General features: G+C 37.2%; 2 protein-coding genes across 2 annotated transcripts; both read right to left on the bottom strand.

Moving 5' to 3' along the window:
• Window positions 1–902: 902 nt before the first annotated feature.
• usp18 (ubiquitin specific peptidase 18) lies at window positions 903–25,944 on the bottom strand. Its single transcript, XM_059326113.1, has 10 exons — window positions 25,661–25,944; window positions 23,154–23,256; window positions 21,970–22,109; window positions 21,812–21,891; window positions 20,884–21,018; window positions 20,639–20,734; window positions 19,851–20,012; window positions 19,637–19,768; window positions 18,376–18,419; window positions 903–3,243 (listed from the first exon to the last, which is right to left on the bottom strand). Exons 1-10 carry the CDS (start codon window positions 25,713–25,715, stop codon window positions 3,171–3,173), a joined length of 1,020 nt encoding a protein of 339 aa, XP_059182096.1. The 5' UTR covers window positions 25,716–25,944; the 3' UTR covers window positions 903–3,170.
• LOC131960843 (uncharacterized abhydrolase domain-containing protein DDB_G0269086-like) lies at window positions 13,660–16,382 on the bottom strand. Its single transcript, XM_059326112.1, has one exon. The coding sequence runs from the start codon at window positions 16,205–16,207 to the stop codon at window positions 14,414–14,416; it is 1,794 nt and encodes a 597-aa protein (XP_059182095.1). The 5' UTR covers window positions 16,208–16,382; the 3' UTR covers window positions 13,660–14,413.
• Window positions 25,945–26,162: the final 218 nt, after the last annotated feature.

The following is a 26,162-nucleotide window of genomic DNA, read 5'->3' as shown; positions in this document are numbered from 1 at the left end:
AAGACACAAAATCGCCAAAAAAGTAATTAAAGGGACCTTCCACACACAACACGATAAACTGTCATTCATATAAAACTCACATTAAACTTTCATATCAAGGTGGGGGCCACAAAATATCGTCACGAGGGCCGCAAGTTTGAGACCCATGCTATAGATGCTGAGTGCAATTGAGTTTCGTACCCTGAAACCAAAACGATGAGCTAAAAGGGGCTAAAAAAAAAAACCCCTCTGTAGAGCTGAAAAACTGCAGTTTGTTAATTCTCTAACAAATTCTCCCACAGCAGCTTTAACTGTATGATCTAAACACAACTAGCAGATAATGCATTAAATTGCTTGTAAATCTGACTAATCCCAACATGCAAAATTGCATTTTTTTCCTTCTAAGTATGTGTCAACAGTTGATTGTTTCCAATCTCAGCGTCTTGCTTGTACATGTCAGAGGCTCAGATGTGACACTGACTCAAATCTAGACGCACAATATAAACATGTAGGTCTTTGGTGAGAACGTGGGAGGAAGATACCCCTCGATACAAAAAAGCTGCGCCTGTGTTGCCGCATGGCAGCGAGATGACTAAGCATGAGGCCCGCCGCCTGTGGCACTGTGCAGACATGTTCCATTCTGTCAGAGCTCTGCAGCACATAGGCACCATTTCACACGGTCCCCCGACTCCTGGCGAGGCGAGTGGGAACTTTAGAGGCTCCGCTGACAGCCTGCACCGAGCACAGTGGCGACATTTAACCTGTTTTTAACTGCAAGATACATAAAGAGAAAAGGCCCAGAAAGCACAGTCATTTTGAGCTTAGTTGGCTGCTGTTGATGCATCAATAAAACATTAAGGTGCGTCATTATAATTCAGTTTTTGTGTGTCATGTTAAAAGGGCCTGCAGGTAGTGAGAAAATGCAAAACATAAACTTTAAGAGTAAGATGCTGGAGGAGATTTTATTGTTGTTTTTGGCAGCACAAATGAGAAAAAAATGACTTCATTGTTCTTCACGGGTGACTCATATATTTACAGCAGTGTCAGGAAAATGAACACTGACTGCAATAGCAGGTATTTCCCCCCAAACTGTGAACATCTAAGCTAAGCATTCTTCTCAAACCAGCCCCCCCAGTTTCACAGAGTGTGTGTGTGGTCTGAGGGTGGAAAACCTGTCGGTGTGTTGAGTCTTGAGCGCCACCTGCTGGTGTCAGGTGGAAATTACTGTGCTGGAATACAATCTGAATGAGCTCATTAACAAAAAAAATCTAAAAATGTATAATTCAGCATTAAATACTGAAAAAAAGCACATAAAGCAAATAGATGTTTATATTTCTTAAAATCTGAATGAGCTCATTCACCCTCTGGAGTCCAATTAATTATTAAAAATACACTGAACATGTTTTATTTACAGTAATAACTTTATGTGTATATCATATAAAGACAAGCTGAGAAAGCCAAGTGAACGTGCAATTATAGGAGCTTTTACAGTGTGCCATTTATGTTTCTAGACCATTTTAAAATGTGAATTTTCTTTCTACAATGAAAACTATTACTATTTTTAATTTACATGCCATTAGACTATTCTATAGTTTCATTATTTATCTTTTTTTTCAGCTGTTTTGTGTGTATAAATAGTAAATAAATAAAAAATTGAATTAAAAAATGGTACATTTCCATAGACACCTGTGTCTTTTGTTTGTATTTTGGGTTCCTGGCAGCTTTATACTTTGTTAATTAAAATAAAATGAAAAATCTGACTGATAGCCAAGTTTGTGTGGAGAAAAAAGACCCATGCATGTGATGTAAGGACAGACTGAAAGATGCTAAACAGAGACAGAAATTAATGCATAGGAAGTTGACAAATTTGAACCAAAATCTCCTGGACTTCAGAGGTTTAACAAAAAAAAAAATTTAAAAATATTTAATAATTCACCATTTAATAATGTAGAAAAAAAGGGAAAGCATATAGCGCAAATATGTGTTTGTATTTCTTAAAATCTGGATGAGCTCAGAAGAAAATATTACATTTAAAACTACTTCAGTTAATCTTGTAAAGAAAATACATGTTCATATTCTTTAAAAATCTCAATGACTTCAGAAAAATATTACATTTAAAACAATCACCATGTGCAATAAAAAATACTGTTGCTTATGTAAATGTTAAGTGATTATATTCCTTGAAAATCTGAAGTGCAGAAAAAATATTGAATTTCAAAACATTCACCATGTGCAATATAATTAAAGATTACAATGAAAGTTGTAGAATTAGTTCATAAAGATCAGTAAATACAACACCATTCACCATTTGTGATTTTAAAAAAATACAGTTAATTATGTAAAGAAAATTAAGTTTATATTATGTTTATGTTCTTAGAATCTTAATAATTTAGAAGAAATAATAAATTTAAAAGCATTCACCATGTGCAACCAAATAAAAACAAAGTACCATAAAGTTATGTGACGCAAATAAATGTTAATATTACCTAAAAACCTGAATGAGCTCAGAAAAAAAATTACATTTAAAATGATTCACCACTTACAATAAAATAATAAAAAAAAAAAAATACAATTAATTATGTTCAGGAAATTCATATTCCTTAAAAATCTGAACAAAAAATATTATATTTAAACCTTTCACCATGTGCAACAAAATGTGCAGTAAGATAAAAACAAAATAAAATAAAATTACTTGAAGGAAATAAATGTTAATATTACCTAAAAATCTGAATGAGCTCCAAAAAATGTTCTAATAACATTTAAACCCATTAAAAATATATACATAAAAAAATTAATTATGTTGTACAAATGAATGTTCATATTCCTTAAAAATCTGAACAAAAAATAAATCAAAATTTTAAAAAAATAAAGCAAAGTAAGCTCAGAATTTTTTTTTACATTTTTCATGTGCAACCAATGTTGTTGATTTTAATTGTTTGCTTTAAAAATCAGGGGAAAAAATTACATTTAAAACCATTCACCATGTACAACACATTCAAAAAACTAAAGCAAAATATGGTAATATAGCATAATAGGTAAGCTCAGAAAAAATATTATATTTAAAACCACTCCCAATGTGCAATCAAATAAAACACAAAATAAATGATGATGTATTGCAGATATTCCCCATAGATTCCTATAGTGTTCCTATGGATCCAATATTGCACCGTGAGCCCTGGAATAATTCATCCTCAGCCGGACAGTTCTGGTTGTTGCACCTCCTCCTTTGAACCTCTTCTGTACATTAACATGTAGGCTGTGGCTCTGTGAAAATAAACTACAGCGTTAATTATTTGATGACAGACTGGATTTTAGGAGGAGATATACTACAGACATGGAAAAAATTATTATACCACCCTTGTTTTCTCTAATTTCTTGTTAATTTTAATGCCTGGTACAACTAAAGGTACATTTGTTTGGACAAATATAATGACAACAACAAAAATAGCTCATAAGATTTTAATTAAAGAGCTGATATCTAGACATTTTCCAAGGTTTTCTTGATCATGATTTTGGTTATTATCAAGAAAACCATGGAGAATGTTAAAAAAATATCAATGTTCTCATTTATCACCATGTCATGTCATTTTGTGTCCTTTGGTCCTTTTTTGTCTTCTGTTATCATTTTGTCTTTTTTTGTGATTTTATGTCTTTTTGGAGTCATTTTGTGTTTTTTGTGTGATTTTATGTCTTTTTGGAGTCATTTTGTGTTTTTTGTGTGATTTTATGTCTTTTTGGAGTCATGTTGTGTTTTTTGTGTGATTTTATGTCTGTTTGTAGTCATTTTGTGCCCTTGAGACTTTTTTTAGTCTCTGTTGTCATGTTATGTCTTTCGTGTGTCTTCGTTTTGTCCTTTATTAGTGATTTTATGTCTTTTTGTAGTCATTTTGTATTTTTTTAAAAATGATTTTATGGATATTTGTAGTCGTTTTGTGTCCTTTGCTCTTCTTTTAGTCCCTGTTGTCATTTTGTGTATTTCATGTATCTTTTTGTCATCATTTGGTGACTCTTTGTAGTCATTTTGTATACTTTTTTAAAAGTGAGTTTGATTGAAAAGTCATTTTTTGTCCTTGTGGGGTTTTTTTAAGTGTCTTTTGTCTTTTTGTGTCTTTCCTGTGTCTTTTTGTGGTCATTTTGTGTCCTTGTACCTTTTTTTAGTGCTTTTATGTCTTTTTGTGTCCTTCTTGTGTATAATGATTTTGTTTATTATCAAGAAAACCATGGAAAATGTCTAGATATAGTTATGTTGTTATCATATTTGTCCAAACAAATGTACCTTTAGTTGTACTAGGCATTAAAATGAACAAGAAATTGAAGAAAACAATGGTGGTCTAATAATTTGTTACATGACTATATATTCAGGTGGACAGTATGAGTAAAACAAAGTGTCTTTTTAACAATAAACAATATGAATATGTTCTAGAAGAAACACAACACACCTGAAAACTTGCATTAAAACACAAAATGATGCTTCCACAAGTCACGGCAGGAAAAGAGGATAAAAGGGACACGTTTCAGTGCAATAAACAGGAAGAAAAAGTGAAAATACAACGATCAGGTGTTTTTGTAGACAACATGACAGACAAGATGGATTTCCTCTGTTTATAGATTGAGTTTGAAAGTAGTTTGAAAGACATCATAGTGAAAACATGACCACCTCCAGTCTTTAATCTTCACTGGAGGAACGGACAATGCAGCTTTGTCCCAAAGATCTGAAGCGGTTTCCGCGAGTAGGAAGATAAAAGCTGCATGGCGGCAGCGGGAGTCAGGCTTTAAATGTTATTAATAAAAAATGTTAAACTCTAAAAAAGCAACTGGAGGTCGGTTTGAGCGGGCTCAAATGGGAGTCACATGTTTCTGCTGCTATTTGCTGAAGACACGGGTGTTTTATTTTGAAGGTCAGAGACAATTTTAAAGATAGAGAATTAATGTCTTTATAGCTCTCTGTATGAAGTTCAGAAACACGTTTTAGTATTATATTTTTGAGCAATTCACTTTCTTGCCAAGAGTTAATGAGGGGACAGATGTCGCTCTCAAAATTGCAGTTCATTAGAGAACAAAGGAGCAAGATAATGGAGGACAGAAGACAAATGAAGCAATCGGGACATTTCAGCTACAAATAAACGCAAAATGCATTAAGGACTGAAGGTAATAAAGGCAATAAAACAGTAAAACAAGACTAGAAAATTTCCTCTGGGGAAATTCTGAAAGGGCCACGGGGGCTACTGCCAGTGTGTGTACACTATGATGAGATTCTTCAGAGATTTCAAACTATGCCCTTAAACCTCAAAATGTGTGTGTGTGTGTGTGTGTGTGTGTGTGTGTGTGTGTGTGTGTGTATGTGTGTGTGTAATTAAAATAACATAGTTACCTGTGTGTGTGTGTGTGTGTGTGTGTGTGTGTGTGTGTGTGTGCGCGCGTGTTTGTGTTTGAAGCATGTGTATGCATGTGTGAGGAGTGTGCGAGCTTACGTGCATGTGTGTGTGTGTGTATCTGTAACTGTAATCACATCAAAGATCAAAGGATCAATCAGATCAAAGCAATCAACAGAATTAACTGACACCTGTTCCGGCATAGTGACAGCAGAGGTGGACAGACTGAAATTTCTGGCCTCGAAAAGAAAGCATTTTTGGCAAAACCATAATACCTATCATTGATCCGACTTCACTTTGAGCGTCCTGAGTTCTTCCTGAACGTCTACATATGTTTTTTTTTTAAGAAAAATGAAAAAATAGCTTTGTTACAGCGATCTACAAAAACTGTTACATCTCCCTTTTTCAGAAATCTTCCTGCGTTTTTAATATGGGAGCCAATGAGGCTGTTGGTGCGTATTGGTGGATGATCTGTGCGTCCTACACCCAAACTATAACTCTGACAGCTTTACCAGAGGATTGTGAGTGAGAAGACAAATTTTCCTACGTTTCTATGTATAAATTATTTCTGTAGAGTGGAATTTGCAGCCTGGAGCGCAATTTTCAAATTTATTTTTTGACAATTTCTTCTCTCCCTCTACACTCTGGCGATGTCACACACTGTGACACGAACATTCCGTGCAATACACACCCATTATAATCTCAGAATTTCTCCAAAAATGATCATGGTCATTGAACAGGGATTGATAAAAAACTATATGACCTATCGAAACGTGGATTAATACACCGATACCCAAGACTTGTGTCTACTGTTTAAAGTTTAAATGGAGTCTCTAGGTGAAATTATGCCGGAGAAGTAGACGTTTAAAAATCTCCAATTATTGTTCTTTTTCCCTCATTTTTTTCGGCCGTCCCATTCATTCCAATGCAAAATTTTGGGCAGTTTTTCGCGACTTACGTAATAAGTAATAGCACACCGAGCCCGATCAAACCGCACGTTTTGATATATAATTTGTCATACATATGCTTCAAACACGCACACACACACGTAACTATGTGATTTTAATTACACACACACACACACACACACACACACACACACACACGTAACTTTATGCGATTTTCGCTACACACACACACACACACCCACACACACCCACACACACACACACACACACACACACATTTTGAGGTTTAAGAGCATAGTTTGAAATCTCTGAAGAATCTCATCATATTGTACACACACCGGTAGTAGCTCCCATGACCCTTTCAGAATTTCCCCAGAGGAAATTTTCTAGTAATGAACTTACAATACCAGTAAATATTAAAAATAAAAATAAAAAATCATGAGCCCATCAGTGATGAGGGTCATATGTTGATTACAAAACAGTGTGTAAAATACCATTTGGAACATTTTTTATTATGTAAATTCATTTAATTATCAGTTTCAGTGTTATTTGTCACAATATTGTACCCTCTCTATTAACCCGGGCTTGGGACCGGCACTGATGCTGCAACAGCGTGTCTTATCAGAGGCTAGATTGGTGTATTGTTGTTTATTTTTATAATTTAACTGGTGTTAAATTATGGGAGAAACCTGAGCAACCAGGAGAAAACCCTACATGAGATCGTCACTGACTCATTTTGATCGTTTTTTCGAAATATATACAATATATTTACGGGTAAACCTGAGCGATCCAGGAGAAAACCCTACGTTTTTTCCAAATATATAGCCTACTATATATTTACGGGAAAACCTGAGCACCAGGCGAAAACCCAACATGAGTTTGTCAGAGAGGGGGAGAGGAGTTTTTTTTTTAAATATATACATTGGGCCAATTCAGAGTGTTGAATTAGCCTATATATTTTTGGGAAACCTTGAGCACCAGGTGAAAACCCAACATGAGATTGTAAGAGAGGGGGAGAGGAGTGGAGGAAGAGAGAGCTACTGACAGGCAGCAGCCTCCTCAACCACCTTATCACCATGGACAATCCTATTCTTCTCCTCCTTCTCCTGCATTTTCCTCTTCATTCTCTCCAGCTCCGCATCTCTATCATTGATCTTCTTCTTGCCAAACCAGAAGCCTCTCTTACTGTATTGGTCAAGAGCGATGTCCTGCCAGCTCTGCGTCTCGGCCAGTTGGTCCCTGAACCTCTTCTCCAGGTACTTGTTGTCTTCCCTCATCCCTCTTTCCCTGGCCTCCCACCTCTGTATTTGTTCAGCTAGGTCAGTGTCCCTCTGGTTTGTTATTGCCAACTGTGCCGTGAGGGAAGTCTTGTCCTCCTGCCACTGGAGTTGTCCAATCTTTAGCTGCTTCTCAACCTCTTTAAGAGCAGCCACAACGGTGTTGTTGTCCCGTTTCTTCTCCTCCAGTTGAGACACATAGGACTCTCTGGCCTTCTCGCTTTCCTCTAGCAGGGAGGTTTTCTCCTGCTGCCATTGGAGACGGCTACTCTCAAGCTGATCTTCTAGGTCTTTCTTCAGTGCAGCCACGGTATTCATGTGTTTCTCTGCCTGCAACTCCGACTGGGCGTGATATGTGGCCTGGGATTTCTTCAGCTGTGCCAGAAGGGAAGTCTTGTCCTCCTGCCACTGAAGATGTCCAATTTCCAGCTGCTTCCCAACCTCTTTAAGAGCAGCCACAATGGTGGCGTTGACCCTTCTTTTCTCATCCAGCTGTGCTAAGAGGGAAGACTTGTCTTGCTCAGCTTCCTTAAGTGAAGCCATGAGACGACTACTCTTGTCTTTCTCAGCTTGCAGCTGAGCCATCTCATAAAGCAGAGTGTTCTCCAATTCCATCTCCACCTTGGTTTTTTCCACAGCAATCAGCCTCTTTTCAGCACGGAGCTCGTTGTTCTTTGCCTCCAATTCATTTTGGAGGGCCTCCTTCTCTGCTTTCAGTTGCTTTGCAGACTTGAGCTGATCTTCAAGCTTTTTCTTCATTTCAGTCATGGTGTTCTCGTTTTCCTTGGTCTGCATCTCCTGCTGGGCAAGATGAGTGGCCTTGGATTTTTCCAGCTGTGCCATGAGAGAAGACTTCTCTTGTTCTGCCTCCTTCAGTGAAGCCATGAGATGACTATTTTTGTCTTTCTCGGCTTGAAGCTGAGCCATCTTATCGCTCTCCAATTGCAACTCCAATCTGTTTTTTTCCACAGCGTGCTGCTGCTTTGCAGACTGAAGCTCCAACTTCAGAGTCTCAACTTCAGCCATTAGCTTCCTGTTTTCGTCTTCCTTGCCGTTCAGTTGAGCCAGACTGGAGGTTGAGCTGTTCTGTGTCTCCTTCCAAATAGACTCTTTTTCCTGCTCAAAGCGATGACGTTCAGTCTCCAGCAGATCTTGTGTTTTTTTCAGGTCTGCAGCAAACCTTGTAGTCTCAGCTTTCTGTTTTTCTAATAGTTCCTCCGTCTGTCTAAACTCATGTTGTAGCTTCTGAGTTTCAGCCTTCTGTATTTCCAAAAATCTCTCCAGCTCAAAGTTGTTTTTTGCCGCAGCCTGAAGCTGCTTTGCAGATTCAAGCTCCAACTTCAGAGTCTCCACTTCAGCCATGAGCTTCCTGTTCGTGTCTACCTGTCCGTGATATTGACCCAAAAAGGAGTTTACGTAGTTCTCTGTGTACTGCAGGATACTGTTTTTTTCCTGCTCACAGCGAATACGTTCAGCCTCCAGCAGATCTTGTGTTTTTTTCAGCTCAAAGTCCACGTTGTTTTTTGGCACAGCCTGAAACTGCTTTGCAGACTGAAGCTCCACCTTCAGAGCCTGTACTTCTTCTCTCGTCTTCGCATGTTCTTTAGCTTCCATCTCCTGCTGGGCAATATGTTGTTTTGCCTCCTCCAGTGAAGCCATGAGATGACTATTCTTGTCTTTCTCTGCTTGAAGCTGAGCCTTCAGTTTCCATGGATTTCTCTCCAATCGCAACTCCGAGTTGTGTTTTTCCACAGCCTGCTGCTGCTGCTGCTTTGCAGACTGAAGCTGATCTTTGAGGGCCTCATTCTCAGCTTTCACCTGCTCCACTTGTTGATCTTTTGTGTTGCAGGTCTGATGTTTGACATCCTTTTGTGCTCGAAACTGATCCATGTAATTGGCCAGTGTGTTCTTCTGCATTTCCATGGGGGTGTGGTAGAATTTCTTTGGGGGTTCATCCTCCATGGAGTAATCATCATTCATGCTTTCCAGCATTGCTGCCGCGTCGATTCCCCGCTGTTTTTTCTTCTTGCCTGGCATTGTCAAAGTATTATTTTTATTGGCCAGCGCTGGCCAATTATCTTTATTGGCCAGCAAGTTCTTCTGCATTTCCATGGGGCTGGGGTAGAATTCATCCTCCGTGGGACAATCATTCATGAATTCCAGCATTGCTGCCGCGTCGATTCCCCGCTGTCCTTGTTTTTTCTTCTTGCCTGGCATTGTCAAAGTATTATTTTCTTCTACAGTGTACTTTGAAATAACAATAAAGTGATCTTGAAGAAATCCTCTAATTCTCTCGGAACCAAAATGTTGATTGAGTCGAACTGTGTTTGGACTGAAAATTCTGTCTCCTATTCATAGATTTAGAAACAGGATCTGGTGACCTCGTGTGATGACATCATGAGTTCCTATCCTCATCAAAGCATTAAAGAACCAGAATCTGGTGACATTGTGTGATGACATCATGAGTTCTTATCCTCATCAAAGCATTAAAGAACCAGAATCCTGGTGACATCAGATGATGACATCATCTGATGTCCCCCCCATGCATGCCCCCCCCCATGCATAAAAAAATTTCAGGCACAGGATTTTTTTCTGCCTCAAGCCCTGAAAATGACATGTATTTGTGATTAAATGTGTGATATATCTTCATAACAATCTGATCTTTGTCTCATCTATCCTCTATTTGATCAAAGCTCAACCAAGAGTATTTACTTTGGAGGACGACGACAAAGATGAAGACGATATCATTCCCCAATCTTCTCCAGACATCAGTGAGTCCTCGGACAGTGTTGTTGTCATCCAAAGACGGAAGAAGACACAACACGCAACTGTGGCTGTGCCTGGAAAAGCTCATGTGAGAGGTAAGAATGGCATAACTTGAACCACCTGCCCTGTTAGCAACAAGTGTTCATGAAAAGTAATTAAAAAAACACGTTTAAGTAATAAAAGTGTTGGAAGAGCTGTTAAATATATGTTCTGAAGTAATTATGAAAATAAATCTGAAAACACATCATCAGTCCTAGATTCTGAATTTACTAGAAATTTGATGATGAATAAAAATTGAATGTCTAGAGTAAAAAATGTGGCTTTCATCAAGAATTAAGCTACATGTTTTGCAGCATTCACATTATTATTATTCAACATCAAATGTATTGCTAGAAATATTTCTCTCTCAGAAGTAAATATGATTCTGAACTGTAAGACTTACCATCTAAACAGATCTTATAGAGTATCGTTTTTGTATTGAATTCTGAACCACACATTGTGTGTGGAATCATATCAGGAGATGATCAGATTGTCCCATTCCTAGAATATGCTTCATACTTTTATCAAAAGAGAAGTGACCAGTTTGAGCAATTTCAGCCGACCATGAGCCATTGTTTGATCTCATTTCTGGTGTTCTTTTGTTTTTATTTTATGTGTTTTTCAGTGAAAGGGCCAGCTGAGGTTATCAGCAGATAAAAAAAAGTCTTGAAAAGCTTTAGCAAAGTCCGCACCATGACTGAAGCTTTCAGAATCAATGACGTGGACCGGGGAACTATCAAGATGACTGCTGCAATTGCGGAGCTCAACATTGCGGATCCTGAAACCTTCAAGACCCTGGAGTATGATCCTGCAACTGAGACCCTGCAGTCCTTTACTAAGAGGTGTGCAACCCACATTACCCCTGAGAAGAAGAGCATCATAGAGCAGTAGTTCTCAACCTTTTTGAGTCGCGACCCCCAATTTAACATGCATGTTGTCCGTGACCCCCCCTCACTGTACACAATCTCCACACACAGTTCAGATCATACAAACTCAGTTGATACAACGAATTTTGGACAAATAATGAAGCAGATAGCAACTAAAACATCTCCCTGTCTGTGCATTTATATATATTTTTTATATTTTATTTCTACTTTTAATCTAAGTCCTTTGCGTGTGTGTAACAGTCAGCTTCAAGCCAGAGACTCCTTGTAAAGTAATAACTTGCTACTTTGTGATTTGTCAGAAAAGACACAAAATTACCCAAAAAAGAATCAAACTGACCACAAAATGACCAAAAAAAGGAAACAAAATGAACAAAAAGACTAAAACACATTAACACATGAACACTTTAACACAGTGGAGACAGAGCTGACTTCCAAAATGATTTGGCGACCCCCAGAAATCATCTCGCGACCCCAATTGGGGTCGGGACCCCAAGGTTGAGAATAGCTGTCATAGAGGACATGAAGGCCAAAAGCAAACTCCTCCCCTTGTTGATTAAATATTAAAATGCAAGTGAGCTTCTTTGTTCAGTTAAAATTCTGTTATGTTATAGAGCAAGTTCAGGCGGTGAAAAGGCTATGAGAGTACAATGTTTGTCAGTCAGTTCATTACATTTATTGTAAGCTTTAACAAATGTTTTGCTGATAAAGAGCTATAAAGTTTATATTGAGCTGTGCAGCTTTTATATTTTTTGATTGTGCTTTTTTTTTTTTTTTACTAAATATTGTACAGTATTTTATATTGTGCTGTTTTTGGTTTTATTCAGGTACTATTTGTTGTCAGCCTTAATAATAAATGAGGTATTTGTACTTGTGCCGTCTTTGTTATTCAACCACCAAAGATAGATCCATTTATTCAATGGTGTAACCTATCACTTGTTCATTGCAGTAGTTATATGCTATAACATATTTACTATGTGTGAAAAGGAGGCACCTTTAGATAAGGGAACATGTGTTGGCTAATAAGTGTCCAACTATTAGTGAATTAGTAATGGTCAGATGTCACTTTAGTATGGGGAACATATTATAAGTAACAAAGACTTAACTTTAACTCGGAGCGATGGATTTTTTTTGTTCTTCCTCTTCCGGACGCAATTTCGTCACGCTACTAGTCCTACAACTTGAAGAGTTGCAGGACAAACTATATATCAAAATGTGTGGTTTGATCGGGATCGGTGTGCTATTACTTTTCTCTACAGAATACAAATAACTGCCCAAAATTTTGCATTGAAATGAATGGGACTGCCGAAAAAAAATTAGCGAAAAAGAACAATAATTGGAGATTTTTAAACGTCTACTTCTCCGGCATAATTTCACCTAGAGACTCCATTTAAACTTTAAACAGTAGACACAAGTCTTGTGTATCGGTGTATTAATCCACATTTCGATAGGTCGTATAGTTTTTTATCAATCCCTGTTCAATGACGTATTGAACAGGGATGTTCAATATGTGTGTGTATTGCACGGAATGTGTATTGTACATAATTATTGTACGGAATGCATGTATTGCACAGAATGTTGTGACATCACCGCCAGAGTGTAGAGGGAGAGAAAAAACAGTCAAAAAATACATTTGAAAACTGCGCTCCAGGCCGCAAATTCCACTCTACAAAAATAACTACTATTTTAGTAATAAAACAGTAAAAACAACATAAAGAACGGTGGACAACATCACACTGAAACAAGTCTAAAAAAAACGAACAATTAGGAATCAAAAATCCCTCTTAAACATTTGAAGAATATTGTATTGTCTTTTTTATTTTTAAATTAATCTTTATTATTACTCTTTTTTAGTGATTTTATGTCTATTTGTAGTCATTTTGTGTCCTTTGGTCCTTTTTTTGTCTTTTGTTGACATTTTGTCTTTTTCATTCTTGGTTGTTTTTAGTTGTTTTTAGTCGTTTTTAGTCGTTTTTTAGTCGTTTTTAGTCGTTTCTTAGTCGTTTTTTAGTTATTTTGTATGTTTTTGTGTCTTTTCTAGTCATTTTGTATCTTTTTGTCATAGTTTTGTGTCTTTTTGTAATCATCATCATCATCATCAAAAGTAGACGTTTAAAATCTCCAATTATTGTTCTTTTTCGCTCATTTTTTTTTCGTCCGTCCCATTCATTCCAATGCAAAATTTTGGGCAGTTTTTCGCGACTTACGTAATAAGTAATAGCACACGGAGCCCGATCAAACCGCATGTTTTGATATATAATTTGTCATACATATGCTTCAAACACGCACACACACACGTAACTATGTGATTTTAATTACACACACACACACACACACACACACACACACACACACGTAACTTTATGCGATTTTCGCTACACACACACACACACACCCACACACACACACATACACACACACACACATTTTGAGGTTTAAGAGCATAGTTTGAAATCTCTGAAGAATCTCATCATAGTGTACACACACCGGTAGTAGCTCCCATGACCCTTTCAGAATTTCCCCAGAGGAAATTTTCTAGTAATGAACTTACAATACCAGTAAATATTAAAAATAAAAATAAAAAATCATGAGCCCATCAGTGATGAGGGTCATATGTTGATTACAAAACAGTGTGTAAAATACCATTTGGAACATTTTTTATTATGTAAATTCATTTAATTATCAGTTTCAGTGTTATTTGTCACAATATTGTACCCTCTCTATTAACCCGGGCTTGGGACCGGCACTGATGCTGCAACAGCGTGTCTTATCAGAGGCTAGATTGGTGTATTGTTGTTTATTTTTATAATTTAACTGGTGTTAAATTATGGGAAAAACCTGAGCAACCAGGAGAAAACCCTACATGAGATCGTCACCGACTCATTTTGATCGTTTTTTCGAAATATATACAATATATTTACGGGTAAACCTGAGCGATCCAGGAGAAAACCCTACGTTTTTTCCAAATATATAGCCTACTATATATTTACGGGAAAACCTGAGCACCAGGCGAAAACCCAACATGAGATTGTCAGAGAAGGGGAGAGGAGTTTTTTTTTTTTAAATATATACATTGGGCCAATTCAGAGTGTTGAATTAGCCTATATATTTTTGGGAAACCTTGAGCACCAGGTGAAAACCCAACATGAGATTGTCAGAGAGGGGGAGAGGAGTGGAGGAAGAGAGAGCTACTGACAGGCAGCAGCCTCCTCAACCACCTTATCACCATGGACAATCCTATTCTTCTCCTCCTTCTCCTGCATTTTCCTCTTCATTCTCTCCAGCTCCGCATCTCTATCATCGATCTTCTTCTTGCCAAACCAGAAGCCTCTCTTACTGTATTGGTCAAGAGCGATGTCCTGCCAGCTCTTCGTCTCGGCCAGTTGGTCCCTGAACCTCTTCTCCAGGTACTTGTTGTCTTCCCTCATCCCTCTTTCCCTGGCCTCCCACCTCTGTATTTGTTCAGCTAGGTCAGTGTCCCTCTGGTTTGTTATGACCAACTGTGCCGTGAGGGAAGTCTTGTCCTCCTGCCACTGGAGTTGTCCAATCTTTAGCTGCTTCTCAACCTCTTTAAGAGCAGCCACAACGGTGTTGTTGTCCCGTTTCTTCTCCTCCAGTTGAGACACATAGGACTCTCTGGCCTTCTCGCTTTCCTCTAGCAGGGAGGTTTTCTCCTGCTGCCATTGGAGACGGCTACTCTCAAGCTGATCTTCTAGGTCTTTCTTCAGTGCAGCCACGGTATTCCTGTGTTTCTCTGCCTGCAACTCTGACTGGGCATGATATGTGGCCTGGGATTTTTTCAGCTGTGCCAGAAGGGAAGTCTTGTCCTCCAGCTGCTTCTCAACCTCTTTAAGAGCAGCCACAATGGTGGCGTTGACCCTTCTTTTCTCATCCAGCTGTGCTAAGAGGGAAGACTTGTCTTGCTCAGCTTCCTTAAGTGAAGCCATGAGACGACTACTCTTGTCTTTCTCAGCTTGCAGCTGAGCCATCTCATAAAGCAGAGTGTTCTCCAATTCCATCTCCACCTTGGTTTTTTCCACAGCAATCTGCCTCTTTTCAGCACGGAGCTCGTTGTTCTTTGCCTCCAATTCATTTTGGAGGGCCTCCTTCTCTGCTTTCAGTTGCTTTGCAGACTGGAGCTGATCTTCAAGCTTTTTCTTCATTTCAGTCATGGTGTTCTCGTTTTCCTTGGTCTGCATCTCCTGCTGGGCAAGATGAGTGGCCTTGGATTTTTCCAGCTGTGCCATGAGAGAAGACTTGTCTTGTTTTGCCTCCTTCAGTGAAGCCATGAGACGACTATTCTTGTCTTTCTCTGCTTGAAGCTGAGCCTTCAGGTTCCATGGATTTCTCTCCTTTTGCAACTCCGTGTAGTGTTTTTCCGCAGCCTCCTGTTGCTGCTTTGCAGACTGAAGCTGATCTTTGAGGGCCTCATTCTCAGCTTTCACCTGCTCCAGCTCTGCTTGTTGATCTTTTGTGTTGCAGGTCTGATGTTCGACATCCTTTTGTTCTCGAAACTGATCCATGTAATTGGCCAGCGTGCTCTTCTGCATTTCCATGGGGGTGTGGTAGAATTTCTTTGGGGGTTCATCCTCCATGGAGTAATCATCATTCATGCTTTCCAGCATTGCTGCCGCATCAATTCCCTGCTGTTTTTTCTCCTTGCCTGGCATTGTCAAAGTATTATTTTTATTGGCCAGCGAGTTCTTCTGCATTTCCACGGGGCTGTGGTAGAATGTCATTGGGGGTTCATCCTCCGTGGGGCAATCATTCATGAATTCCAGCATTGCTGCCGCGTCGATTCCCCGCTGTTTTTTCTTCTTGCCTGGCATTGTCAAAGTATTATTTTTATTGGCCAGCGAGTTCTTCTGCATTTCCATGGGGCTGTGGTAGAATTCATCCTCCGTGGGGCAATCATTCATGAATTCCAGCATTGCTGCCGCGTCGATTCCCCGCTGTCCTTGTTTTTTCTTCTTGCCTGGCATTGTCAAAGTATTATTTTCTTCTACAGTGTACTTTGAAATAACAAAAAAGTGATCTAGAAGTAATCCTCTAATTCTCTCGGAACCAAAATGTTGATTGAGTCGAACTGTGTTTGGACTGAAAATTCTGTCTCCTATTCATAGATTTAGAAACAGGATCTGGTGACCTCGTGTAATGACATCATGAGTTCCTATCCTCATCAAAGCATTAAAGAACCAGAATCCTGGTGACATCAGATGATGACATCATCTGATGTCCCCCCCCCCCCCCCCCCCCATACATAAAAAAATTTCAGGCACAGGATTTTTTTCTGCCTCAAGCCCTGAAAATGACATGTATTTGTGATTAAATGTGTGATATATCTTCATAACAATCTGATCTTTGTCTCATCTATCCTCTATTTGATCAAAGCTCAACCAAGAGTATTTACTTTGGAGGACGACGACAAAGATGAAGGTGATATCATTCCCCAATCTTCTCCAGACATCAGTGAGTCCTCGGACAGTGTTGTTGTCATCCAAAGACGGAAGAAGACACAACACGCAACTGTGGCTGTGCCTGGAAAAGCTCATGTGAGAAGTAAGAATGGCATAACTTCAACCACCTGCCCTGTTAGCAACAAGTGTTCATGAAAAGTAATTAAAAAAACACGTTTAAGTAATAAAAGTGTTGGAAGAGCTGTTAAATATATGTTCTGAAGTAATTATGAAAATAAATCTGAAAACTGTTTTTTGTTTTATTCAGGGATTATTTTATTCAGGTCCCATACAGCAGTAGCTGTAGGGACCAGTGCACTGGGCGATGGATTTTTTCTTCTTCCTCTTCCGGACGCAATTTCGTCCCGCTACTAGTCCTACAACTTGAAGAGTTGCAGGACAAATTATATATCAAAACGTGCGGTTTGATCGGGATCGATGTGGTATTAGTTTTCTCTACAGAATACGAATAACTGCCCAAAATTTTGCATTAAAATGAATGGGACTGCCAAAAAAAAAATGAGTGAAAAACAACAATAATTGGAGATTTTTAAACGTCTACTTCTCCGGCATAATTTCACCCAGAGACTCCATTTAAACTTTAAACAGTAGACACAAGTCTTGTGTATCGGTGTATTAATCCACGTTTCGATAGGTCATATAGTTTTTTATCAATCCCTGTTCAATGACGTAGTGAACAGGGATGTTCAATACGTGTGTGTATTGCACGGAATGTGTATTGTACGGAATGCGTGTATTTCACGGAATGTTGTGACATCACCGCCAGAGTGTAGAGGGAGAGAAAAAACAGTCAAAAAATACATTTGAAAACTGCGCTCCAGGCCGCAAATTCCACTCTACAGAAATAACTACTATTTTAGTAATAAAACAGTAAAAACAAGATAAAGAACGGTGGACAACATCACACTGAAACAAGTCTAAAAAAAACAATTAGGAATCAAAAATCCCTCTTAAACAGGTGAAGAATATTGTATTGTCTTTTTTATTTTTAAATTAATCTTTATTATTAATCTTTTTTAGTGATTTTATGTCTATTTGTAGTCATTTTGTGTCCTTTGGTGCTTTTTTTGTCTTTTGTTGACATTTTGTCTTTTTCATTCTTGGTTGTATTGTGTCTTTTTTTAGTAGTTTTTAGTCGTTTTTTAGTCATTTTGTATCTTTTTGTCATCGTTTTGTGTCTTTTTTTTTGTCATTTTGTATCCTTTTGTCATCGTTTTCTGTCTTTTGTAGTCATTTTGTATCTTTTTGTCATAGTTTTGTGTCTTTACTAGTCGATTTGTATCTTTTTGTCATAGTTTTGTGTCTTTTTGTAATCATTTTGTATCTTTATGTCATCGTTTTGTCTTTTGTATCTTTTTGTCATAGTTTTGTGTCTTTTGTAGTCATTTTGTATCTTTTTGTCATAGTTTTGTGTCTTTTGTAGTCATTTTGTATCTTTTTTTAGTGATTTTATGTCTTTTTGTAGCAAATCTGCATCAAGGGCAAAAGGTAATATAGGCAATAAAACAGTAAAGACAATATAAAGAAGGGCGGACGACATCACATTAAAGCAATAAATCGTCTTTAAAAACAAAAAATGAGGGATCAAAATTTCATGTTAAGTAAGTCTCCATAACCCTCTAATGCTCTTTGATCAAAGAGCAGGACCTGAGAACGTGTGTTGAGAAGTTTACCTTTCACGTCCTCCGTATGTCCCCTTCACTTCTTCCCAGGACGCCTGTGGGTTGCAATGCAAATTATCACAAATTTACATAAAACAGACTTATGATGATACAAAAATCTTTCTTGTACAAATGGAGAATAAAAAAGCCATTTTTCATCTCTAATGATTGTAGGGAGCAAAACTAAGACGCAACAATTTGACTTTTTCTAGTTTAAACTTGTACTTAAAAGACAGTTCACCCCAAAATCAAACAAACATAATTGTTCTCTTACTTGTACTTATTTATATCAATTCATAGTGTTGGGTTGGCAATATAAGCAGTACAGTCTGTATGTTTGTCTTCTCCTACATATAATGGATTAGTTGGCACTTTATTTGTGGTGCTCAAAAACCTTGTTGTAAGCAGTTTCATGTAAGAACTATGTTCTTTCTACTTTAGTTCCTACATGAAACCTGTTATGAGTAACCAGGTCATGACTTCTAGGAAAAAACGTTTTTCAAATGTATTTTTTGCCGCTCTGAGCACCACAAATTTAGTGAAGTTTAGACATTTTTATCTCCCAACATTCAGCAACTTGCACCAAAAAAATGGTATTTGGTTTTTGTGTTTTGGTGGGGATTTTAATGTTGTTTTGCATCTTTTGTCATCATTTTGTGTCTCTTTTTAGTCATTGTCTTTTTTCAGATTTTATGTCATTTAGTAGTCATTTTGTGTCTTTTTTGTGATTTTATATCTTTCTTGATAGTTTTGTGTGTCTTTGTACTCATTTTTATATCTTTTTTAGTGACTATGACTTTTTGTAAGCATTTTGTGTCTCTCATGGGTCTTTTTTTTAGTCTCTGTCTCATTTTGAGTCTTTTTTTGTCATTATTTTGTTTTTTTATAGTTATTTTGTTGGTTTCTTGGTTGTTCTGGGGTTTATTTGTTATCATTTTGTAGCCATATTTTGACTTTTTCTGGTTATTTTGGGGGGTAACACAGTAAAAGGGCGGAAAACATCACATTAAAGCAAGTCTATAAAAAACGAACAACAATGGGGTTGTAGTCATTTGTGTCTTTTTTTGATCCCTGTTGTGTCTTATTTTGTTCCATTAAGATAAACTACTATTCAAAACATCTCAGAGGCTTAGAAATAAGGTTCTACTAAGGTTCAACTATGCATTGTGATTAATTACAAAGTGTTTCATTCACAAATATTTTAAGAAAGAGCCTTTGACAAGAATAAGTCATGAATAAATTGCATTAAAGTGAGACTGTTCTAGTAGTTTACCTGCTCTACGTGGCTGTCGTCTGCGTAGTACCAGCGCTGGTTGCCACGGTGACGGACGTAGGCGGTGTAGTGGCCGCACATTGCGTGACCACAGTGCACCACCACTGCATGCAGAGTGTACCTGCAGTCGTTCTGGAACAACAAACACATATATGTAGTGATGGATGAACAAAGATACAACATGCAGATATTATTACATTAATAATTTAATTACCTGTGCAAACTGGGAGGAGAACGCCTCCTTATGAGTCTCTGAGAGGTCAAAGGTTTCTGGGAAGGTAACCGGGCAACCAAGCTTCCTGGTGGAGCCGCCCTGGTTACGAAACCTTTTCAGGTGTACGCACAAGATCCGAGGCAGAGCGAGCAGTTTGACCCCCTGAGAACAAAAACATGTTTCACTTTGTCAACGTTTTGTGTCTCTTTGTAGTCATTTTATGTCTTTTGTTATCATTTTGTGATCTTCTTGGGTCTTTTTTTAGTCTCCGTTGTCATTTTGTGTCTTTCATATGTCTTTTTGTAGCCATTTTGTATCTTCTTTTAGTGGTTTTGTGTCTTTTTGTAGTCATTTTGTATCTTCTTTTAGTCTTTTTTTTAGTCTTTGTGTAATCATATTGTGTCCCTTGGTCCTCTTTTTGTCTTTTGTTGTCATTTTGTGTCTTCCTTGGTAATTTTGTATCTTTTTTTAGTGATTTTATGTCTTTTTGGAGGCATTTTGTGTCTTTCTTGGGTCTTTTTTTAGTCTCTGTTGTCATTTTGTGTCTTTCGTGCATGTGTCTTGTAGTCATTTTGTGTCTTTTTTGGTTGTTTTGTGTCTTTTTTGTCTCTTTGTAGTCATTTTGTATCTTTTTTTGTGATTTTATGTCTTTTGGGAGTTATTTTATGTCCTTGGGTCTGATTTTAGTCTTTGTTGTCATTTTGTGTATTTTGTGTGTCTTTTTGTAGTGATTTTGTGTCTTTGGGTTCTTCTTTTTTTAGAATGTCGCTTCTGGCACCAAGTCTCACCTGTTTGGACGAAGTTTTCTTTTCACATTGTGTACAGAAGCAGCTGTTTACGCCCTTCAGCTCCTGATGCGCAAAGAAGGACGTCAAGCATCCTTCCTGGAAAAAAAAAGGTTCATGTAAAGAATTCTAGTTAGATAAGAGGACTGAGAGCAACCTCACATCTAAACCAAGCAGCAACCTCTGGCTTAGAAAAGTGAAGCCAGTGTATAAAGTATAAAACACAAACAAAAAACAGTCTATATCACCAGAGAATCGTGATCTTCCTTCACATGCAGCGGCAGGCTGAGCAGGTAGCTGGTCAGAGTCTGAACGTTGGAACAGTCTGAACACTCCAGGTACGTCTCCACCGAGATCTTAAACAGATTCTGGATTTCTAGAGCCTGGCAGGAAAGAAAAAAATGCATACATGATGTAGATGATGCACTTACTCTGGTGTAAAATTGGCAAATACTCATCATAGTTGTAAATGTAACAAATAATACAAGTGAACCTAATAAAGTTCAATTAAATATATGCATGCTATCCATTTTTCAGAATACATGTACTGAATATGCCCTTTATTAATATATGTCCGACTGCTTAGGAGCTGAGTTGGAAACTATGTAAATACATGGTCAAAATGAACATATCTATTTGATCAACTAATCATCTAGTGATATTCTCAATAGCTTTAAATGATTCCTTGATCCAGAAAATGTATATTTTGACACCAAGATTGACCTTCTAAGTGGCTTGGAAGATATATTGGTTCTCATAGATTTTATATGGAAGCCAAATGGGATCGGCAATCTTGATGGAGTGGCTCACATCAAAAATTTAAACTTATGGTGATAGAGAGCATGTGGAAAAAATGTATGCATGTTATCCATTTTTCAGAATACATGTACTGTATATGACCTTTAATAACATATGTCCAACTGAATATGAACCGAGTGGGAAATTATGTAAAAACATGGCCAAAATGAACATTTCTATTTTATCAAATAATCATCTAGGGATATTCTAAATAGCTTTAAATGATTCCTTGACCCAGAAAATGTATATTTTGACACCAAGATTGACCTTCTAAGTGGCTTTAAAGATATATTGGTTCTCATAGATTTTATATGGCAGCCATCTCTCATCGGAAATTTAAACTTATGGTGATGGTTTGACGTGTCCTCTTTATTTTACCAGAGTCTTGTCATCCATCTGCCGCTGAATGAAGTCCAGGATGGAGAGAAACACCTCGTCAGCGTCGTGCTGCAACCCGACTGAAAAAAGATCAGAAGCTGTGAGATAAAAACCACGTCAATATACACAGAGACATTTATTTTGAAAGTTCCCCTTACGTGTGACATCGTTCTTGTCCAGAGACTTGAGGAAGTCTTGGTGAGGAGCGGGCTGAGAGTGGTCGCTCTTCATGGCGGCGAGGACTTTCTTCAGCTGCAGAGGGACGTTACGGTCTCCTCTCCCAGCTGCTGGATTCCACCTGGTGGAGTTATAATAGTTTGGGATTTTTCATTACTTTTATTTTTAATTTCATTGTGTTTTTTGTTTTCAAATTCAGTTAGTTTTAATTAGTTTTTAGAGTGAGTTTGCTTTATATTATTTTAGTTTTTTAATTTAGTTTTAGTGTTAGTTTTAGTTTTTATTAGTTTTAGTTTCTTTGTAATGGGGTATTTGCTGGGTGCAAGATTAAAAAAAGATAACAATAAATTTTGCCTTTATTGCCTTTTATTGTCCATCTCAGCCCCAATAAGGTTATTAACTCTTACAACTCCGGGAAAATTTGAATTTTGGTTCGAGTGAAGTGCTGAACTTTCTAAAGGCAATCAACTCACATAGTCGTGTAGAAATCCCAGTCTCAATAAACAGATTCTTCGTCTTTTGTCATCATTTTGTGTCCTTTGGTGTTGTTTTTAGTCTCTGTTGTCATTTTGTGTCTTTCATGTGTCATTTTGCATTATTTTTTGTGATTTTATGTCTCATCTTGTCTTTTTTTTGTGATTATGTTTTTTTTGTTGTCATTTTGTGATGTCAGGTCCTTTTTTTGTCGCCTTTCGTAGTCATTTTATGTCTCTTTGTAGTAATTTTGTATCTTTTTTTGTGATTGTATGTCTTTTTTAGTCATTTTGTGTCTCTTTGTAATCATTTTGTACCTTTTTTGGTGTGTTTTTTATGACTTTTTGGAGTCATTTTGTGTCCTAATTGGGTCTTTTTGTCATTTTGTATCATTTTTTTTGTGATTTTATGTCTCAATAAACACATTTACCAATGCTTCCATATGAAAAAAGTTGATAAAGATGAAAACACATTTTCAATATAAATTTAGTTCGTTTACACACAATACAGTTTCACTTAGCTATGGTTTTTATTTTTATTTCAGTTAACGAAAATGTTTTTTCATTTCTAGTTTGCATTATTTCTCAACTTTCCACTGATACCCAGTTTATGTAATTTTACCCTGTTAAATGTGTTCATACTTGACTTTATAAAGCAGCTTTATGTTGTGAATGCAGCTTCATTGTCTTACTTGTCCAGCAGCTCTCCCATTTCCCAGGTAGCAGAGAAAGTCTGCAGCAACGTGTTGACGCAGCAGGACAGACGGAAGTTGGAGAGGCCTCTCATCCCTGTGAGTGACAATCAGAAACGTTAAAACAATCATTTAATCTATTTTATTTGATAGTGACAATGCAGTTAGCATAGATACAGGGCATGCATCCGATGTGCTGCATATAGAGATATAGCCTCAGCTAATTTTCAACTCCTGTCCCTAGTTGGGCTTTTACAACTACATACAAAATCACAATACTATAAAAATCCAATATACAATTACCCCATCTACAAAGTAGAAACTAAAAATGACAAACAATTACAATATACTGAGAAAAAGAAAAAAAGAAAGAAAAAAACACTGTATAAATATAGCTCCTAATCCTAAAAAAACGTCTGAAAACGTGAACCAAGCATGTTCTCCTGATGCAGAACACCCACCTCACTCACACACTGTATTAAAATAAACACCTCAATCATTTTATGGACGACAGAGGGAGAAAAACGTGTCTGGTTTGTTGGTGTAAGGCTCTACGTACAGCAGAGGTTTATTTTTCACAGATCCAGAGTCGGTGTTTTGTTTTCTCTGTCACTGCTGCACACGTGAGGGATTTATGGGTTGTGACGAGAAAAATAACTGCAGTAAAAGGAGGAAAACTGCTGATGAAAATATAATCTAAAAAGTGCATTGGTTGTGTTTGAGTCGTGGAGGTCTGTGGTCCAGAGAGCCTCAGGGATCTCAGAGGAACTCCACAGAGTAAACTCACTTCTGTTTACACCCTGAACATTTGTGGCATCATGTCTCAAGTTATATATATTTGACTTTTATGACTTTTATGCAAAAAGACAATAAGCACCTGGGCACTGACGTCCCCGCTACTAAATTATAGTCTTTCTTGATCATTTTGTGTATTTGTGTCTTTTTGTTGCCATATTTTGTATATTTATGGGTTTTTTTATGGTAGTTTTGTGTCTTTAAGAAGTAATTTTGTGTCTTTCTTGGTTATGTTGCTTTTTTTCCAGGTTTTTTTTGTGTCTTGTTGTTGTCATTATTATTATTTTTTTTACATTTTTGTGTATTTTTGTAGCCATGTTGTGTCTATTTCTGGTTGTTTTGCATCTCTTAGTAGATTTTTTATGACCTTCTTGGTCGTTTTGTGTCATTTTATAGTCAGTTTGTGTGTTACTTGGTCATTTGTCATAATATTGTCTGCTTGTTTCATGCACCTTTTCGGTAGTTTTTTTGTCTTTTTAAGTAGTTTGTGTCTTTAAGAAGTCATTTTGTGTCTTTCTTTGGTTATGTTGCTTCTTTTTCTGGTAGTTTTGTGTCTTTTTGTCATCATGTTGTGTCTTTTTGGTAATTTTATGCCTAAAAGAAGTAATTTAATGTCTTTCATGGTTATGTTGCTTCTTTTTTTGGTCGTTTTATGTCTTTTTGTAGCCATATTGTGTATATTTATGGTTGTTTTTTGTCCTTTTTAGTAGTTTTGTGTCTTTAAGAAGTAATTTTGTGTCTTTCTTGGTTATATTGCTTTTTTCTGGTTGTTTTGTGACTTGTTGTTATTATTATTTTTTTTTTAATATAATTTTGTGTCTTTTTGTAGCCATGTTGTGTCTATTTCTGGTTGTTTTGCATCTTTTAGTAGACTTTTCATGACCTTCTTGGTCGTTCTGTGTCATTTTATAGTCATTTTGTGTGTTACTTGGTCATTTGTCATAATATTGTCTGCTTGTTTCATGTGTCCTAGTAGTCATTGTGCGCCTTTTCTGGTAATTTTTTTTCGTCTTTTTTGGTAGTTTGTGTCTTTAAGAAGTCATTTTGTGTCTTTCTTGGTTATGTTGCTTCTTTTTCTGGTAGTTTTGTGTCTTTTTTGGTAATTTTGTGCCTCAAAGAAGTAATTTCATGTCTTTCATGGTTATGTTGCTTCTTTTTTGGTCATTTTATGTCTTTTTGTAGCCATAGTGTCTTTTTCTGGTTGTTTTGCAATTCTTTGTAGTCATCTTTTTGGTAATTTTGTGCCTTTTAGTTGTCATTTGGTGTCATATTTTTGCTGTTTATTTTGTGTCTTTATAGTCATTTCTGTTTCTTTGTTGACATTTTGTCTCCTTGTGGTCTTTTGGGTCTCTCTTTGTTGTCATTTTGCGTTTCTTCCTGGTTGGTACAAGTCTGTTTGAGGGAAATCCTTCCAAATATAAGCTACTCTGTATATCCTGCAGTTAGATAGACTCATATGATGTAGTGCAATGCAAAACTACTTTAGTTTCTCTGTTTTACTTAAGTATCTGTACCCTCTGTACCATCTTATTACACTATAATAAAGTATGTAATGTTAATATTTCCCCACGTTAATTACATTCTGTACATGAAAAAATATATTACACACACCAGTAAACCGCACCACAGAGCTATTGCATTACAGTTTAAGTTTTTGGTAACATTTAAATAATATTTATCATCATGAGACATGTTGAATGTAGTTTACTTACCAGAGCAGTCTCTCAGATTGAGACGTGAGAAAAAAATGCAGATCCTTTCAGTCATCAGCTCAGACTTTACTTCACTACCTGAAGATCTGTAAACTCAGAGAGTCTTCCTGCGGAGCACCGAGCAGGTTATCCGGAGAAAAACAGTCAAACGTTTCGTGTATCTACAGATTTAATCTGCTCCAGTGAAAAGCTCCTCTCTTCTCACAGTAAACATCAGCATCACATCTACAGCTTCAGGCTCAGTTTCGTTTTAACAGCTGATCGTCACTTTGCCGAAATCGAAACTTAAGAGTCGTCATGCGCAGGACAACGCTTGCGTAATTTACGCAACATTTCATCCGGTTTCATGACCTTCTGACTCTTTTATCTCACATTATGTCGCCAATAAGACTCGTTGTGACAACAAGCAGCTGAGCACAGACCTGCAACATATTTGTGTCTTTTTGTGGTTGTTTTGTGTCTTTTTTGGTCGTTTTATACCCCTTTGTCATCATTTTGTGTC

Source organism: Centropristis striata, chromosome 22 (assembly GCF_030273125.1).
Source record: "Centropristis striata isolate RG_2023a ecotype Rhode Island chromosome 22, C.striata_1.0, whole genome shotgun sequence".
NCBI lineage: Eukaryota > Metazoa > Chordata > Actinopteri > Perciformes > Serranidae > Centropristis > Centropristis striata.
This window is presented reverse-complemented; position numbering and strand designations above follow the sequence as displayed.

What these genes read in the sequence shown, in the direction of transcription:
- LOC131960843 (XM_059326112.1), bottom strand. Translation starts at nt 16,207, where the DNA reads ATGCCAGGCAAGAAGAAAAAACAAGGACAGCGGGGAATCGACGCGGCA.
- usp18 (XM_059326113.1), bottom strand. Translation starts at nt 25,715, where the DNA reads ATGACTGAAAGGATCTGCATTTTTTTCTCACGTCTCAATCTGAGAGAC. An exon ending in ATGGGAGAGCTGCTGGACAA is followed by an intron (nt 22,110 to 23,153) that starts GTAAGACAATGA and finishes TAACTCCACCAG; the next exon opens with GTGGAATCCAGCAGCTGGGA. An exon ending in AGGAAGATCACGATTCTCTG is followed by an intron (nt 20,735 to 20,883) that starts GTGATATAGACT and finishes TTTTTTTTCCAG; the next exon opens with GAAGGATGCTTGACGTCCTT.